At 39.5% G+C, this 16,464-nt stretch overlaps 1 protein-coding gene across 1 annotated transcript; it reads left to right on the top strand.

Moving 5' to 3' along the window:
• Positions 1-9,342: 9,342 nt before the first annotated feature.
• ube2d4 (ubiquitin conjugating enzyme E2 D4) lies at positions 9,343-16,046 on the top strand. Its single transcript, XM_080467013.1, has 7 exons — positions 9,343-9,616; positions 11,181-11,244; positions 11,356-11,387; positions 11,483-11,560; positions 11,787-11,892; positions 13,167-13,260; positions 13,382-16,046. Exons 1-7 carry the CDS (start codon positions 9,593-9,595, stop codon positions 13,425-13,427), a joined length of 444 nt encoding a protein of 147 aa, XP_080323139.1. The 5' UTR covers positions 9,343-9,592; the 3' UTR covers positions 13,428-16,046.
• The last annotated feature ends 418 nt before the right edge of the window (positions 16,047-16,464 follow it).

Here is a 16,464-nt window from a genome sequence, read left to right as displayed (position 1 = left end):
TCACTGGAGCTGCTTACTTTCCAAAGACAACAATGACCATGCTGCTGTGCTGCGCTGTGGAGCTTTTAGGCTCTATAGGCTTGGCGCCTGGTCTGTGTGGCCTCCAGATTATCTCCCGACTGAGCCCTCTACATACAAGCTTATTGGACTTCCTCACGTCCCCTTGTTTTCGTGGCTCTAAAGTTTCCAGGATGCTTTTTGACTGTCTGTTTTACACATAGAGACAGGATCCCCCGTGGGGGTTGTTAGGAGGTTACAGGGGGGTAGTAAAGGGGTCAGGGAGAAACTGTCAGTCTATTTCCTTTCTCTGGCCTTGGGAAACTGCACCACAAGTCTTTTGCATATTTTTAGAGTCCTTGCTGGTTTTTGTCTCCGAGTATCCACAAGAGAAGATAACGTTATTCCCAGTGTGCACGGACATTTTCATTTTCACATGCATTGCTTATTATTATTGTTGTCTGTTGGGTTCTTTTTTTACTACCACTACAATCACCATGTCCGGCACACAATCTGTCAGAGTAATGCAGCGGGCCTGGAAACCATCATCTTTATGTATGGGCCTGTAAATCTCTCCTCCATGGTCTTACTGCACAACCTTCTGCTGCTGGTTGCCTCATACTTGAATCTCAACAGCTGGTTTTGTGTGTGTGTGTGTGTGTGTGTGTGTGTGTGTGTGTGTGTGTGTGTGTGTGTGTGTGTGTGTGTGTGTGTGTGTGTGTGTGTGTGTGTGGGTGTGTGTGTGTGTGTGTGTGTGTGTGTGTGTGTGTGTGTGTGTGTGTGTGTGTGTGTGTGTGTGTGTGTGTGTGTGTGTGTGTGTGTGTGTGTGTGTGTGTGTGTGTGTGTGTGTGAGAGAAAGAGAGAAGGAGAAACAGAGAGAGAGAGAGAGAGTCATGGAGGCCTAGAGCCCTCACTGTTGTTGGAGACAAAGCTACTTTTGTACATATTTACATTAATTTAGTATAAAGTATAAAGTCCCAATTAGTAATGGAGATGATCAGAAATGTTATTTAAGTTGTTTAGGTCAGTGCTGATTTGGATTCACCCCGTGATACGAATATAAGATCACTTGTTAGGAGACTGATGTTAATTTGGGACAACGAGTGCTCATGTTATTGAACTGTGAGAGAGAGAGAGAATAGTTTAAAGAACAGTACAGATGAATTTTCCAGGCATTTTGAATGTCGTTATTAATCCACAAGGTAAAATTGGTGGCATGTTTTGCTGTTGCTGAATTGATGTCCCAGCTGTGTGCCGTTGGAGGGGAACTGAGTCATGATGATCAGATGCATCCGAGCTCTAAGAGCTGAAAATTAATATGATCACCGAGGACTGCCTGTGATAAAAGCGAAGAAATGGCATTGGATTGAATGGTTAGATAATTAAACAAAGAGCACAACCCTGCTCACCGCCTTCTTCGGCAAACTTTGCTCCAAGGTCGGGGGCCGGCATTGAGCGATCGCATTCGAGAGAGTGAGCCTCCATAAACCTGCTGGGCAGTCATGCTCATTTACATTCAGACGGCATTTACAGAGAATCACCTGAACTGCCCGGATAATATTGCACCCTGACATGTCTTACCTGCTGCACCACATTTCTTCTTGCGTTATCTCTCAGCTCAATCGACACGTCTCTTACTGTTCTTGCAGTGAGAAATTAAGTGTTTATCTGTAGCTGTTAAAATGGCGTGTCTGTTAAATAACTCCAGCACGAGCTAAACCATTGTGTGTGGTGCTCTGCAGGTTTTACATCATCTACAAACCATCTATCTTATTAAAATTTTTTGCATTCTGGCAACTGTGTCTATTTGTTCTGCCACTCAAGTGTTTCATAGCCCGGTACAGTGAGGCTTGTCGGGCATGTCTTTCGAAATAGGCTGTGGTGAATCACAAGAGTGTAGTTGTAATAAATAAAATGGCTACTGTAAAAGGAAGAAAGTCCTCAGAGTGAAGGAAGCCACCTCGAAAAAGAAAAGAATGTTTAACCGTTTTAGAATTATCTTCACCAGACTGTTTTTCTTGCTTTCTAATTTCACAATACAATTATCACTCAGTGAATGAGAAGGTACGTGCCAATAAAAATAAGTCATTTCTGTTTTGCTTTGGCCCACCTCTCTATATCTCCACGCTTGCCTCTGTAGCTGCACGGTGCGCTGTGGAAAACAAGCAGTGCAGTGCAGCTGGGCTCCTCAAGACAGCGATCAGGGAATTTTAATCCCATTTTTTTTTTTTTCTTCTTTGGCACCAGTCAAATTTATTTGGTCATAAAGAAAGGAAAAGCGCCCTACCATCTGAGAAGGATTGGGAAATGAGAACGCAAATTATGCCAGAACGCCAGTTGCAGACTTAAACACAACAGGCCAGGAAATGAATCCCCAACAGGTCAAAGTGCTCAAGACACAGTGGAGGCCAATTAACTCACATATTGACACATTATTGGGATACCTGGATGGTTCAAATCCGCTCGTCGTACTTGTAGGGAACACTGAGAACCAACTAAACATGCTGCAGTGCAGCTTTTTGCACTGATATCATTCACAGTAACAGTTTTATCACCATGAGGAACATAAGCACTGCAGCCAAAGGCTAACCTACAAGTGTCTCTCATCCAGTCCTGCAGCGTGCTCTGAAAACAAACTATCCACAGAGCCTCAAACCATTTCCAGCTGTCACGTCCCTGTTCCAGCAAAAGCCCTAACCTGATATGACAGGGCAAGGCGAGGTGAGGGTCAGGCCCCCAGGAAGATTCAAAACATGTAACTCAAACTATGAGCATTATATTAATAATTGCCTGTGGTTGAAAATGGAATACAGCCATGTGCTGTGTCTTTTGTATCTCACGTTACCTTTATCAGTGTCTCAGCTTACATCAGATGCTACAAGTCTGTGTACGTACAGTTTCAAAGAAACTAACAACACAATACTACAACTATGCAGATTTTCCCTGCGTGGGATTAATAAAGGGTCTGTTTTATTATGAAGCGTGATGAAAGTGATCCACTTAAGTTCTGAAGAATGAAGGATGTTTTCCAAGAATAGTTCTGACCCACACAGAGTGAAGCACAATATTCCCCAATGATCCTTCAGTCTCAAGAATCAGAAATTACACATTGTTTAGGATTGAGTATAATGTCTGGAAATAATCTTAATTTGAAAGCAAGGAAGTAGGCCTACTACTGTTACAGTTTATCAGTGAGAACAGTAAGCCAGCAAGTTCATATATCATATATAAATACATTTGTCTATACAGAAAATATTAGGAAGTTTCTTTTTGCTGTTTCATTGTTACATTAACAAAAGGTCTGACATTTTTCACTGTCGCCACATTGGTAGTTGCACTAATAAGTCACAGATTTGGAAGTTGTGCTATTTTTTATTTTTACTGTTAAGTAGTGTGCTCATTCTTTGCACTAATAGTTCAGATACTCATTAATAGACAAGCATGAAAATTCTAAATTTCAATGTGGGAACTGCAAATATTAAAGGTGACCAGCCTTTTGTTGAGGGTGAAATACCGAAACATGTAGAAATTGACAGAAAACAACAGAAAGAAAAGGAAAAAATGCCAAGCGGCAATCATCTGGTATATTGCTCAAAGCACCGGTGATTCTGGCTCCATAAAAAAGATGAATGTGTCCCTGTGAGTGTCCCGGGAATAGCATGTACTATTCATCCCTTTGCTCCAGTACACTGAGGCGCAGGCCAGGTGGCTACAACCCCTACTACTCTTCTTTTTCTTCAACATCTAGTAAAAAATGTGATTACGGTTCAAAACCCTTTAAAAAAAAAAACTCCATAGGAGACGTTGCTTGAAGAGTGTTTGACAGCCACAAAAACAGACACACGCCTCAGCTCCTGCTGTCAGTTTGTACTTTAAAGATGTTTCCTTACAAGCAGCATGGTTATTGTTTCATTTTTATTTGTTTAATTGAGACTGTATTCTGTGTTACCATACCTTATTCAATGCTTTTGTGATATTGTATTTAAAAGTCAGTTCATGCAGCGTGTTATAGTCAGCTGGCTGTTTCTAATGTCAAACGTTGTAAGATGTGTGTGGTAGAAACACTGCAACAGTTTTTACCTCTTGAATGATTTGCCTTTCTCTGTGTTCGCAACTTAGATTTGATTTCCTATAATCGAATGGGAGTGCTTGAGTCCATTTCGGATATGCAAGGAACGCAGATAAGGAACAGAGGACTAAACAGGCCATAAGGACCCTCAATATGAAATAGTCGTTCGAAGCTTTGTCCTGATTTCATTTCCCGAAACTCTTGATAATGACGGGAATTTAAAACGACATAACAATGTGACAACAGGAGGAAGAAGAAGAGGCGATTTCAACGTTGTGTTTTTTAAGGGGTGTTTGTGTGTGAGTGTCAGGAGTTCTTTATCAAGCTCCACTATCCAACCTCTTACCTCCCCTTTTGGGCCTTTAGGAGCATCCTGTGACCTCTGACCTGCCGGACAATAGAGGCCAGGACGTTTCCCAGTGAGCGGCGATGGAGCCAACAACAGGAACATGAGGGGTGCTCCTGGGAAACAAACTGTTTATTGTGCAGCAGGATGGACAGCCCCCCCATGTCCCAGTCACTTACTTTCACACACAATTACAGACGCTAACTACACACCTCTGCAGAGTAAAATCCTGTCCTACAGCAGGTGGCTGCTTTAAGAGCCGAAACCCCATGAAGCAGCCGCCGCACTCAAATATCCCATATCCCCCGCAGAAAGGCTGTGCATGTGTGAGTTGCTCTCTTTATGCTTGCAAAAGGGCAAAAGATAAGTGAGATATTTCAACTTCAGTTAGGTCACAAAACATTGCAACACACTTCAAGTGTAGAAATACTTTGTGCTTCTTGAATCATATCTTTGTCATACAAATCAAGCCTACAAATGTTGCACTGTGTGACTCGCAGAGACGCCACCAGTCTTCCCTTCCGCCTTCATTTTTGCACAGGCTCGGGCTGCAGATAAGTTTATATTTAGTCGGACTTTCTATTTGATAACAGCACCAAACCATTTGTTGGTGCTGCCACTGCCTGTCTGTTTCAAAGGAAATCCCTTCTTTGTCTCTCAAGGAAGCTCAGCAAACTGGGAAAACCTGAATTTATCATCAGAACTCAAACAGCTGGAATGCATTTGATTAGGCAGAGTCACTGCTAAATGGTATTAGTCAACACTTCAGACTAGTTATTACCTCGTCTCTAGAGACTCCTCATTGCAAGAGGAGCACAGTTAAACAGTTTCCAGAGCTGCCAATCACCGTGCCAGAAGTTTGGTGCAACACAGAGACACAGGGCTCCTGGGATTGCTCTATAAGTGCTTAACCCCAATGGATTACTGGTACTTTATGGCTATATGTGTGGTTTGTGTCTGTGCTCCACATGATGTACATCTGATAAGGGTGGATCAGAGGGGGTATTCATAGGGGACTGGATCTGAGATCATTTCTGTTGCTTACCCTGGGGAGGTATTCAATCATAACAATCAGAGGAGAACTTAAAAAAATCATAAATCATTTGGGGTAATAATAACTCATTCTTACTGGGTCTAACAGAAGGCACATGAGAACATGTTTGGTGATCTTTTTTTTTAACAGGGTTTAGAACGAGAAATATACTTGGACAAGGAACTGAACTATTTAACAGTGATTCCACATTCTTATTTCCACCTACCTAATGCATTTCTCAAACACAGATCTTCCACATTAGACTCGCTGCATTTCTCGAATGGCTTTATTGATTCCCCCTGTCATGAGGTCACATTCTAAACACATGATAAATCTGAGAAGGTGTTTATAAAGATGTTCTTCACAACAAAATTACTCTTCAAAATCAGTTTTATACTTTTGCCACAGCTGAAAATTGTATACGGAATGAATAGCCTAAAATCTGTTATTTAGTAAACAACTTTCTCTCTGTTGATTTAAAGATTCTCACATCCTGAAATTACTAAATTGACTATTTCTATTTTTCCTGCCTGTATATGTCAACGTTAATTAAACAAATCTTGCACAGTACTATGGCCTTGTTTACAGCATTTACTGTCCTTTAAAAGCACAACCTTAAAGCTATAAATGGTTTTTTTGTGTAAAAAAAGGAAAGAAAACATGTACCATATTTGAAAGTCCAAGAATAAAAAAAACAGCAGCTTCTATGATATATACATTGATCCAAGTTGTGAAAGGCATAGATACTGATACCAACAAAAGCAAGGGACAGATTTGCAAAATAATTCAGAGACTTTCCAGGTCAAAGGCCACCTCAACACTGACAAGCAAAATCAAATCACAGCTAAGGAAATGAGCCATGAAACACTGATTGCTCCAGACATAATGAGCCTTTTTCCAGTTGCTTAGCTCAAGAATTATTTGATTGTGCAGAATGCTGACTTCACTGCAAACATGAGCACTGCTTGCACATATTGCCTGAGTGTATAATCAAATCAAGACCATTGATACAAGGAGTGAACAAATATCTCTTAGTATGTGGGAACAGTGGATCTTTGTTCCATAAGAGAGCCCTCAGAAAGCTAATAGGCTGGCTGAAGGTAGGACACCTCTGGGGACTGTGAGCCCGGCTTGTGCTCAACATTAATTGGTCGTGCTTTTATTGGATAATTTGGACATTAGCGAGACCCATTTAAGTTAATTTTGAAAATTACAGTGAGCATATATGCTTTGTCATGGCAACCATGGGAAAAGTGCCATTGAGAGTAACATACTTAAAATTATACGTGGCGTGATTGCCACGACAAGCAGAATGTGTTGTGTTATACAATTGGACTTCTACTGATGATGATTCATGTGACCAAAAAGACAGATAGTTGGAGTCTGCTGAGTCCATGGTTTCAAATAACAGCACTAAGGCTATATTGCTCATGAGACGGGTCAACTAAGCTCCTTCCCCCACCCATATCATCTCAGGTCTGACACGTTCACACCTTGGGTCATACATCAAATTGGAACTTGGGGCACAAGCTGTGTAACTAAAAACTCAACTTCTAGATACAGGTGGGAAATTCCCGCCTTGCAGTTCAGTGGTGTGTTGCCTTATCAAGACGACATGTGTGGCTTATTACTTTGAACTTTTACAAAGTGGCATACACCACGTAAACAGGAGACCTACTGTCTCTGTCTGCTCCAGCCCCTAAAGGTTTAAAGTACACAGTAGCAGGCAAATCAATGTGATTTGAGATTTCAGAGGAAGCTACAGTAGGTTGACCGTGGGAGGCTTTGTGAACCGAGGCTTCAAGCCAACAAAGTGTGGGCTTGACTGTGTCTGAAAACCTCATGCTGATAAATGGCCTCTCCAAGTAGACAAACTCAGAGCACAAGGCCCCTGCTGCACAAGACTCAAACTGCTACCTCTGCTGCCTGCTGAATCTGATTACAGGCAAACCCCGAGGACAGGCAGGTCATTGAGAGCACAGAGATGAGCAAACAATAAGATATTATCTGAAGGAATCTTCAGTTTTCCAAAAGAAAATGGTCCCTCTCAGTGTCACATTGACGATAGGATCCTCAACCTGACACTGAATCAGCCATTTAAGAAGAATGAACACTGCGAGCCATTCATACATACTCACTAAAATAATGAGAGCTCTTTTTTCACCCTTGTTTAAGACATATAAAGGGAAGCTCATGAGGCTTTGCGAGACAAGGCTGCGCAGAAACCGGAGCACGCAGCTGACTCGGATGAATATGCCTTGACAGTGGTTGAGTATTGAATGAACAATTCTATAGTCCTTTTTCTCTATTCTTTATGAGTGTGTGTAAATAATACACGTGTTTAGCTCTATTGTACTGAGGTGAACCATTGTTGTACACTTCTGCACTTGAGAAGAAAAAAAGCTTTTGACAGCAAAAATGTATACATTTGAATTCATCAGTCGATTACTGTGCTATTAAATCATAATGAGATATATATACATATATATATAAAAAAATATTTTTTTGCTACCTTACAGAACCACATTTCAGAAGAAACCTGTAGCAACTGAATAATATACACTGACTGTATTTGTGGGTGCTTTTGCTCTTTTCAAATAGTGACATCTTGTGGACACCTGGACTCAGACAGTTGTGGTGACGTTTACAGCGTGTACAGATGTTTAAGGCCCGGTTTTGACTCGTGCCCCGTGTAAATGTCATGATAACCCATGTTGAGATAATAATGACGGTGATCTAATGCAAAAAAAAACAGAGTGATAAACAATTTTGTTTTATTTGTGAATATTTAAAAAGGTATTCATAAATTCACCTTGAACAGGGTGTACACCTAATACTTTTATCTGATCTTGTCTTGAAAGCAGATGAAACATGTTTTAAATTTGAAAGTTATATTTAATTGGATGTTACAAGAATTATAGATTTTACACAAGAGATTTTACACAACAAGGAGGTTTTACTTTAGCTTTTGAGAATAGAAAAGAAGAGAAGAGAAGAGAAGAGAAGAGAAGAGAAGAGAAGAGAAGAGAATTGTTGTTATGACATTCTTCACACAGAATATAATATAATAAATAGAATAGAACAGAATTGAATAGAATGTTAAAAAAAATATCAAATAAGACTGAATTAAAATTAGATATTTAAATATTAAATATCAATGTGTTCAAGTTTTGATGAGATTAGGTTTATAGTGATGTGCTCTAAATGAATAAACAGAATGTAAAATGTTTTATGCAGGAAAATCCGTATTTATGATAATGATATTCAAGACAGTATTCATAAATTCTCGTTGAATTTGGGTTCACACTAAATAGTTTGCCATTATTATAACATAGATATCATTTCGAATAGAATAGAATAGAATAGAATAGAATAGAATAGAATAGAATAGAATAGAATAGAATAGAATAGAATTACTTTATTTATCCCAGAGGAAAATTCTTCTGTGTTGCTCAACACAGAATAGAACACAAAGAATAAAAAAACCACACTTAAATATTAAATGAGGCAAGAAGAAATTAAGCAAAGAATATTAAATGTTAATATTAATATATAAAGGCTATACGGTGTGTAATATAAGCACAGAAAGGATCGACTGAAAACCCAGCAAAGTATAATAATAATAATAATAATAATAATAATAATAATAATAATAATAATAATAATAATAATAATAATAATAATAATAATTAAAAGGGCATTCGTTGTACGTCATTAATTTAAAAAAACTGGTCTTTTTGAACATTTCACTACATGTGGTTGAATCACATAATTGTATAGTTGTGGTATAATTTAAAAGTTAGAGTTTACAAACCGTTTTAAGAACTACACTCATGGGAGTTGGAGGAAGTCGAAATTGTTGCTTCGTGTCTGTGAAATCTCGCGATATTTCCAAATCCCGTCTGCCAGGCACCGAGAGGAGTGCGGATGAGAGGAGAGAGGCAGCAGAAGAAAGACCAACAAATAGCGCATAACTAGCAGATCTTTTGTACTACAAACCAAAAGCCCCAAGTCTGCTACATGCCAGTCGTGATTTCCTGAGTTGAACGTGAAGTGAGAGTGGAGAGCACGCGGCCACAGAAGCTGAATTGTATGTGTGAAGTGCTAACACTTAGCTGACAGGCTACCTAGCATAGCCATTGGAGCAATGGCGTTGAAAAGAATTCAGAAGGTGAGTGTATGTTTTCTTCATGTGCCAGATTCACCCATCACTGGGTGTCTTTTTCCTAGTGCGCCGCCCTCTTCGACGGCAGCGTAGTGTTCGTTATTTTCCGCAGGTCGAATTAACCCTCTTTCGCGTTGTTTTGTGTGGTTCTTTTCAAAATAATTCACAGACAAAGACGAGCTAACTCACTGCTGGCCCTGTTGGTGCACTGCTGCCAATAATGTCATCACGACGCGTTGATTTCAACGTTTACATGTGACCTGGATTGAATGGTTGAAAAGTTTGTGTGTAATCTGGTCTTTTAAACTTGATTGCAGGTGGAGGAGAGGGTAAATTCGCAGAGCAGTGTTTTGGGTAGCAGTTTTCCTGCAAGCGTCAGTTTGGTTTGATTGGTTGGCACGATCAGGATTTGCTCCTTAATTATTCGGCTGTCAGTTGTCTTTATCCCGGTGGTCGATGGCTGAGGCTGACTCTGTGCCTGTGTTTAGTGGCTGAATGACAGCTGCTTGATGGTTGCCAAAATTGAACCCTAGTGTCAGTGTTGCCATATAAGGAATGGCAAATGGGGCACTGGAGCAGGCCATGGTGTGTATTTATATAACAGAATAGATAGACTTTCTTTCAATGGATGTTAAATAACCTGCCTTAATTCTATTTCGGCTTCTGCTGGCTGGAGTTGTTTGGTGATTACTGCAATAGGTGTCATTCATTGTTAGTGCATCCGATTTAATACTCTATCCTATTATATTGTTTATTTTATTAATCATGGGCTTGTTGGTATTTTTTTTCCATTGTTAGACAACCATTTATTTTGTCCTTGTGTCACAACGGCCAAGATTAAAAACAGATACAGATATTGTTATGTATTATCACGACCAGCAAAAATGTATTCAGGTCATTTTAGCTGTCATATGATCTTGATTTAAAAATGTCTTATTGAATTTCAGGACTAACTGACTTCAAAACACAACGCTTCAAAATTGAACCTTAGTAACTGTAGAGCCCTATATTACCAGCAAAGTGACAACAGCTTCTATTTATGTTTTAGAACATGGTCAGGGTCAGTGACAAAGTTCTTAACAAGTTTTGATCAATTAATGTAGAACTTTGCTGATGTTGCATTTTTAATTGATTTTTAATTTTTTTTTTAGATAGACAATTTATACTACAAAGTACAGACTTACTCATACTGTTATCTAGGCAGAGAAATGTTTGTTGGTTTAGGTTTGCAATGTCAGGAGTTCTCACACATCTTTTTTTTTTTTTTTTTTTTAAATTAAAATCCTTTATGCCAATTGTTTATGGTCATTGTCTTACCTCAGGTTAAACCTGCCAGAATGCAGATTGAGACAGAAATTTTATAACCTTTACAGAGTCGTCTATGTTGTACACATCAAATATATTTGAATATATCCACTGTTTCTCATTTCATCTCAGTTGTATCAGTCCTGTGACATGAGCAGGTTTTTAGGGTACTCATCCCATATTAGCATCACATCAGTTTACATTATCTAAAAATCAAAGCTACAAACTGAGTTTTCAAAGTTTCCTAATGTTTTTGTGCTTGTAGGAACTGTCAGACCTGCAGAGGGACCCTCCTGCCCAGTGCTCTGCTGGGCCAGTCGGAGAGGATCGTAAGTGTATTGCTTTTCTGTGGTCTATTAGTATAACTTCAATATAACAACTGTAAAGTGACATTGTCCTTTTTGTGAATTCAAATTGATATATATTTATTTACTTTTCAGTGTTTCACTGGCAGGCCACAATAATGGGTCCGGTAGGTGGCACAATAACTCCACACAAACATGTGAAATATCAAAAACAAAGCTGCTGACAACACACTGAACTTGTTTCTATTTTTACTCCCAACAGAGTGACAGCCCTTATCAGAGCGGAGTGTTTTTCCTCACCATTCACTTCCCTACAGATTACCCCTTCAAACCCCCCAAAGTGAGTTTTTTCTTCTCTCTCTCTCTCTCTCTCTCTCTCTCTCTCTCTCTCTCTCTCTCTCTCTCTCTCTCTCTCTCTCTGTCTCTCTGTCTCTCTGTCTGTCTCTGTCTGTCTCTGTCTCTGTGTGTGTTTGTTCTTTAACAATTTTAACTCAACCAAACCAACTTGCGAATCAAGTTTCTGTTATTTGTAAAGATTAAAATGTTCTTGTCGTGTTTTCCTCCAGGTTGCATTTACAACAAAAATTTACCACCCAAATATCAACAGCAATGGAAGTATTTGTCTGGACATCCTGAGATCACAATGGTCGCCTGCACTCACAGTATCTAAAGGTAAGAAGAGACGATACAGGATTGTACATCATATCAGATCGGACAGTTCCAAATCAAAAAGTTCTCCATATTTGTTTCTTTGCTTTCTGAACGTAGTGGAAAATAGTCTGTTTGACACAAAGGTATTAAAAAACAAAGAAATCCTGTATGCTGTGGGATCGGAAAGCCTGACGTGAAAACCTGAACTACAATTTGTCATAAAATAAATTTTATATTGATTGAAATTGTGCCGTAATCAACTTCTTTGCTCCTACCCTGTTGCCTCTGACCAGATTTGATTTTTGCACTTCTCCCAGACTATTTATAATATTTAGAAAATTCTGTAAAATAACAGAATGCTGAACAGTGGAGTTGTGTGCCCATTTTTTAGTAAAGAGATCCCAACATAAGATTCTTCACCATGTCACACTGGAAAAGAAAATACCGTCATAATATTAAACAGATATTGAAAGTTGACGTTATCTTGGGGAAATGGCAGAAGTCACCCGTTGATAATTTTACAGTCAAATTAAATCCAGTCAACGCAGCCAGAAGAGGCGAAAAACTCATAACTCATTCAAATATTCCTCTTTTCACGCTTCCATGTGATTGCAGTCCATCCACAAGGGGGCCGCTCTAAAATAACAAACTGGCCAGAGTCGAGTTTTCTGAAGAGGAGAAGTAAAAGTAAACGATAACGTATGACAGTGACTGCAGTGGAGGGAGAAGTAAGCCTGATTATAATAAGAAAGGATCACCAGTGGCGGCGGTCTGTGACGACTTTGAACATCACAAGGCGTCACACTGCTGCTCTTCCAGAAACCTTCCTTCCTATTGCAGCAGTGCCTCCTCGTCATGTTGGTTAGATTCAGGGGAACCGACAGACGTAGTGGATGCAGCGTACGCACAGATGGTGATGCTTGTTTGTTTATCTCACTAAAAGCATAAATAAGCCTTTCATCTCCACACTGGAGGTGGTGCTGGTACACTGAACATGACCTCCAGTGTGATAATGGCGTTTATCTAACATATGTCCCCGTGATCTTCTGCTGAATATCAGCATACAGACGGTTTAATCAGTCTTTCGTCATGACCAACAGTTGAATGTTTCTTTCTACATCGTCCTCACTGGATATTTTCATTAGTGTATTAAAACAATCAGAATTTTGGAAGAAAATCTATAAGTCTTACTTATTAAAATCACGTTTGAGTCTTCTGGTGCTTGGTTTAGGTTTGTTAAACAAAAGTTTTATATATCTTTCAGTTCTTCTCTCATGTTTGTTTTCCTTCCACAGTATTATTGTCTATTTGCTCTCTCCTTTGTGATCCCAACCCGGACGACCCTCTGGTACCGGAGATCGCTCATACGTACAAGGCCGACAGGGAAAAGTGAGTGCAGCACCTGAGGAGTTTCACATTTCTTGATTTCATACTGATGTTTGTTTGAGAGTTATTACAGCATTTTCACAAATGTTGCATGTGTTTGTTTTTTTTTGTTTTTTTTTTACAGGTACAACAAATTAGCAAGGGAATGGACACAGAAGTATGCAATGTGAGAAAATCAGAAAGCTTGAAATACACACGAGAACAAAAAAAAACAAATGAATTGTAACTTGAGGCAAATGAGCAACCGCGGAGAAAACAAAACAAAACCCATAACTAATCAACAGCCCATGTTTGGAGGAGGAAGTGATACAATGAGGTACAGTGCCACTTGGCTTTCCATGTGCTGAACTGCTACCGTCTGCTTTCCTTCATGACTTGTATGGATCTGTTGAGCAGGACCTGATGGACTCCTTAAAGCACTCCCATTAAGGAATACCGGAAACTTTTCACAGTCCCACACTCAGACTTCAAACTGTTACTCCTGCTCTTTTTGTTGTTGCAACTAATACATCGTTTTCTTTGTCAACGGAGTCATATCGTGCTACTCAGAAGCGTTTTCAGGAGATTGGGTCTCCTTTCATTTCAGAGGTACTGTCTGTGTCCCACTGGAAGTCCCGTTATTACTGTATTTCCATGTATTTAGTGGCCTTTCTGTGTTTGTGTTTTAATTTTTCAAGCGGTATATGTGCAATTGAGACAGAATGTTCTTTGTTGAACACAAAAAGGTGCCGTGCCACTACCAGCAGCTCATCTGTTGGCACATAACTGTCTCTACCCCCAAACAATGTGAACGCTGGAAAAGCAGGATTGGTCTCCCATCACCCCACTGCAATTCAAATTGTATCAGTATTAAACGGTTCTGAAGACACTGGAATAAAAAACAAAGTTGCTGTTTACAAGCAGCAACGCCCACACTCGCCGTTCACTCCCATTTTTCTCACACATGCTGTCATTGCCCTCACTTCCTGTTATGAACCATCCATGTCTGATGCCCATTATGCACAACTGACTGTTGACTTGTTACTTGTGTTGCGTGGATATCAACATGGCTCCTCTTTGGCGTACGGCTCAGCCGTGTGCCGCCTCCTCAGTCCAGTTACTCAGGTATCCAAACACATCAGCCTTCACATGCAGTGACACGTGGTGAGAAAAATCACTCGACCCCGAGAAATCAGACTTCTAAACACGATACAAGACTTAATTCGATGGTTTGTTTACTTAAAAACAATCTGTTCTGTTTAGTTGGAGGCACCATGGTCAGAGATGGGCCCTGATCATCCCTCTGCCGTTTTCCACTCCTTTTATTATTTGAACACTAGTATGTGAACAGCTTTTAACCAGGAGAGCAAACTGTTAAACGTGTTTGTTCTCCGGTTCTGTTGGAAAGGAAATGGCCTTTTGGTTACCGCAGGCATCCCTCGTGCTGAAAATGGGAACTTGAGACTTGACCTTTTATAGTATCTAGTCCTTTGAGGTCATGTAGTTACTGGAGGTGAAGAAGTACAGTAAACTCGCCATGACGGTTTTAATTTTAATGTCAGGTGATATTGACGCTTCGCATTTATTTATGTTCAAGTTTTTGTTTTTTGGATTATCAACACTGACGGTAAAGCATTTTGTCTGGGTGTTACATTTGTGACTTTTTGTATTGTATCTTCAAAAGCTTTAGCTTTAGGCTTTTTTTGGTTTGTTTGTTTTCATTTGTGTCACATGAACTGAACATGATTGTGATTTGTCATGATGTAATAGTTTTAATATAATCCATTGTAACCGTTGGATAACGTAGATAGGAAAAGTTGATTTTCAAAAGAAATGATAGTGGCTCAATGTGCTGATGCTGCCAATATAAAGGGAAATATTGAATATTAAAATGGGGAAGAGATTTTACTATCGAGGCATTACTGAAAGGAGTCATCCAGGAAAATACATAGCGAAGCATGATGAATTTAGAAGCTTTGATTGTAGAATTAACTTCACAGTTTAGGCACTTAATATAGATTTTCATCATTGTTAGCTGCTGTAGAGAAAAAAAACAAGATGTCCTGAAATATGATATTCACTAAAATGTTTTTTTTTTTTGGCAGGGGGGGTTAAACCTCTAAAGGCAGTTAAAGTACTTTTGCTGCAAAAACCTCAATTGTAATACAAGTAGTTAAATCCTTGTGTGCATTGTTGTTTGTTCTCCTGGCTACTTATTTATTTGAAAGCGAACTCTCTTCCAGCTGACTGAATGCAGCCTCGACTCGACACGCGGGCGACACTACATTATTTACTTCCCTCATCCAGTGAGCTCTGTAGAAGTTTATATAGGCAGCTTGGCATGCTTTGCACTCTGGAGAACCGTCTCACAGCCATTTGCCAGATATCAGGGATTTCGTTACAAATCATCTGCCTAACACCTCCGACTAAAATTTTAGCCTTAACCCTCATTTTGTATGTATATGTATATATCAATAGAGAGGCAGACGGAACGTGTCGTGAACTGTAAATTTGCTATCAGGGCTGTCCCCACCACCCCCCCACCCCCGAGAGTGGGCGATTAATTTCCATCGGCCGATGAGGAAACCTGCTTGAGTAATATCAATATTTTTGTTTAAAAATAAAAAATCAGCCCGGCTTCCCCCCCCGCCCGCCTTGAATATGCAGGAACAGCCTTCATGCATTTTATAATTTGGAATATCTGTGCTTGAACTGCCATTATGAGCATCCACACGTCCTCACATAACCTACACAAGATAACTGTTGACCTTCTTACAACATATGAATAAAGCTCATCTTGGTTTACTGTTGTCTGCAGTTATTTCTCTCCCTCTTTATAATGAACAATCAACTGTGCATCGACTATTGAAAAGCGAGACGCAGCATTTAAACCTTTGTAGAGCACTGAAATATGTGTAGTCTGAAATTTGAAGGCTATTTATATTTTTCAGCAGTTTAAAATTGGTGCAATCAATTACTGTATCTTGTACAGCATTGAGCAGTTCTCCATAAAGTTTGCCAATAATTTGCAATTCTGCTTCACAATATAATGGTGCATGTTTGTACAGTGCTGCCTTTCAAATTACTTTTTTGTTTTTTACATTTTTCTATTTTTAACACACGTGCACCAACTGAGAAATGGAAGTTCTTTACTGAAACAGGCCAAGCAAGGCAAATTTATTTCTATAACAAAAGTCAGACTCATTTCAGTGTCTTTCGAACCACGCG

Source organism: Lipophrys pholis, assembly GCF_963383615.2.
Source record: "Lipophrys pholis genome assembly, chromosome: 7".
NCBI lineage: Eukaryota > Metazoa > Chordata > Actinopteri > Blenniiformes > Blenniidae > Lipophrys > Lipophrys pholis.
This window is presented reverse-complemented; position numbering and strand designations above follow the sequence as displayed.

Excerpts from the sequence above, each read along its gene's own strand:
- ube2d4 (XM_080467013.1), top strand. The coding sequence starts at position 9,593 with ATGGCGTTGAAAAGAATTCAGAAG. Across the intron at positions 9,617-11,180 it reads CGTTGAAAAGAATTCAGAAG|GAACTGTCAGACCTGCAGAG; the intron begins GTGAGTGTATGT and ends TTGTGCTTGTAG. Across the intron at positions 11,245-11,355 it reads TGGGCCAGTCGGAGAGGATC|TGTTTCACTGGCAGGCCACA; the intron begins GTAAGTGTATTG and ends TTTACTTTTCAG.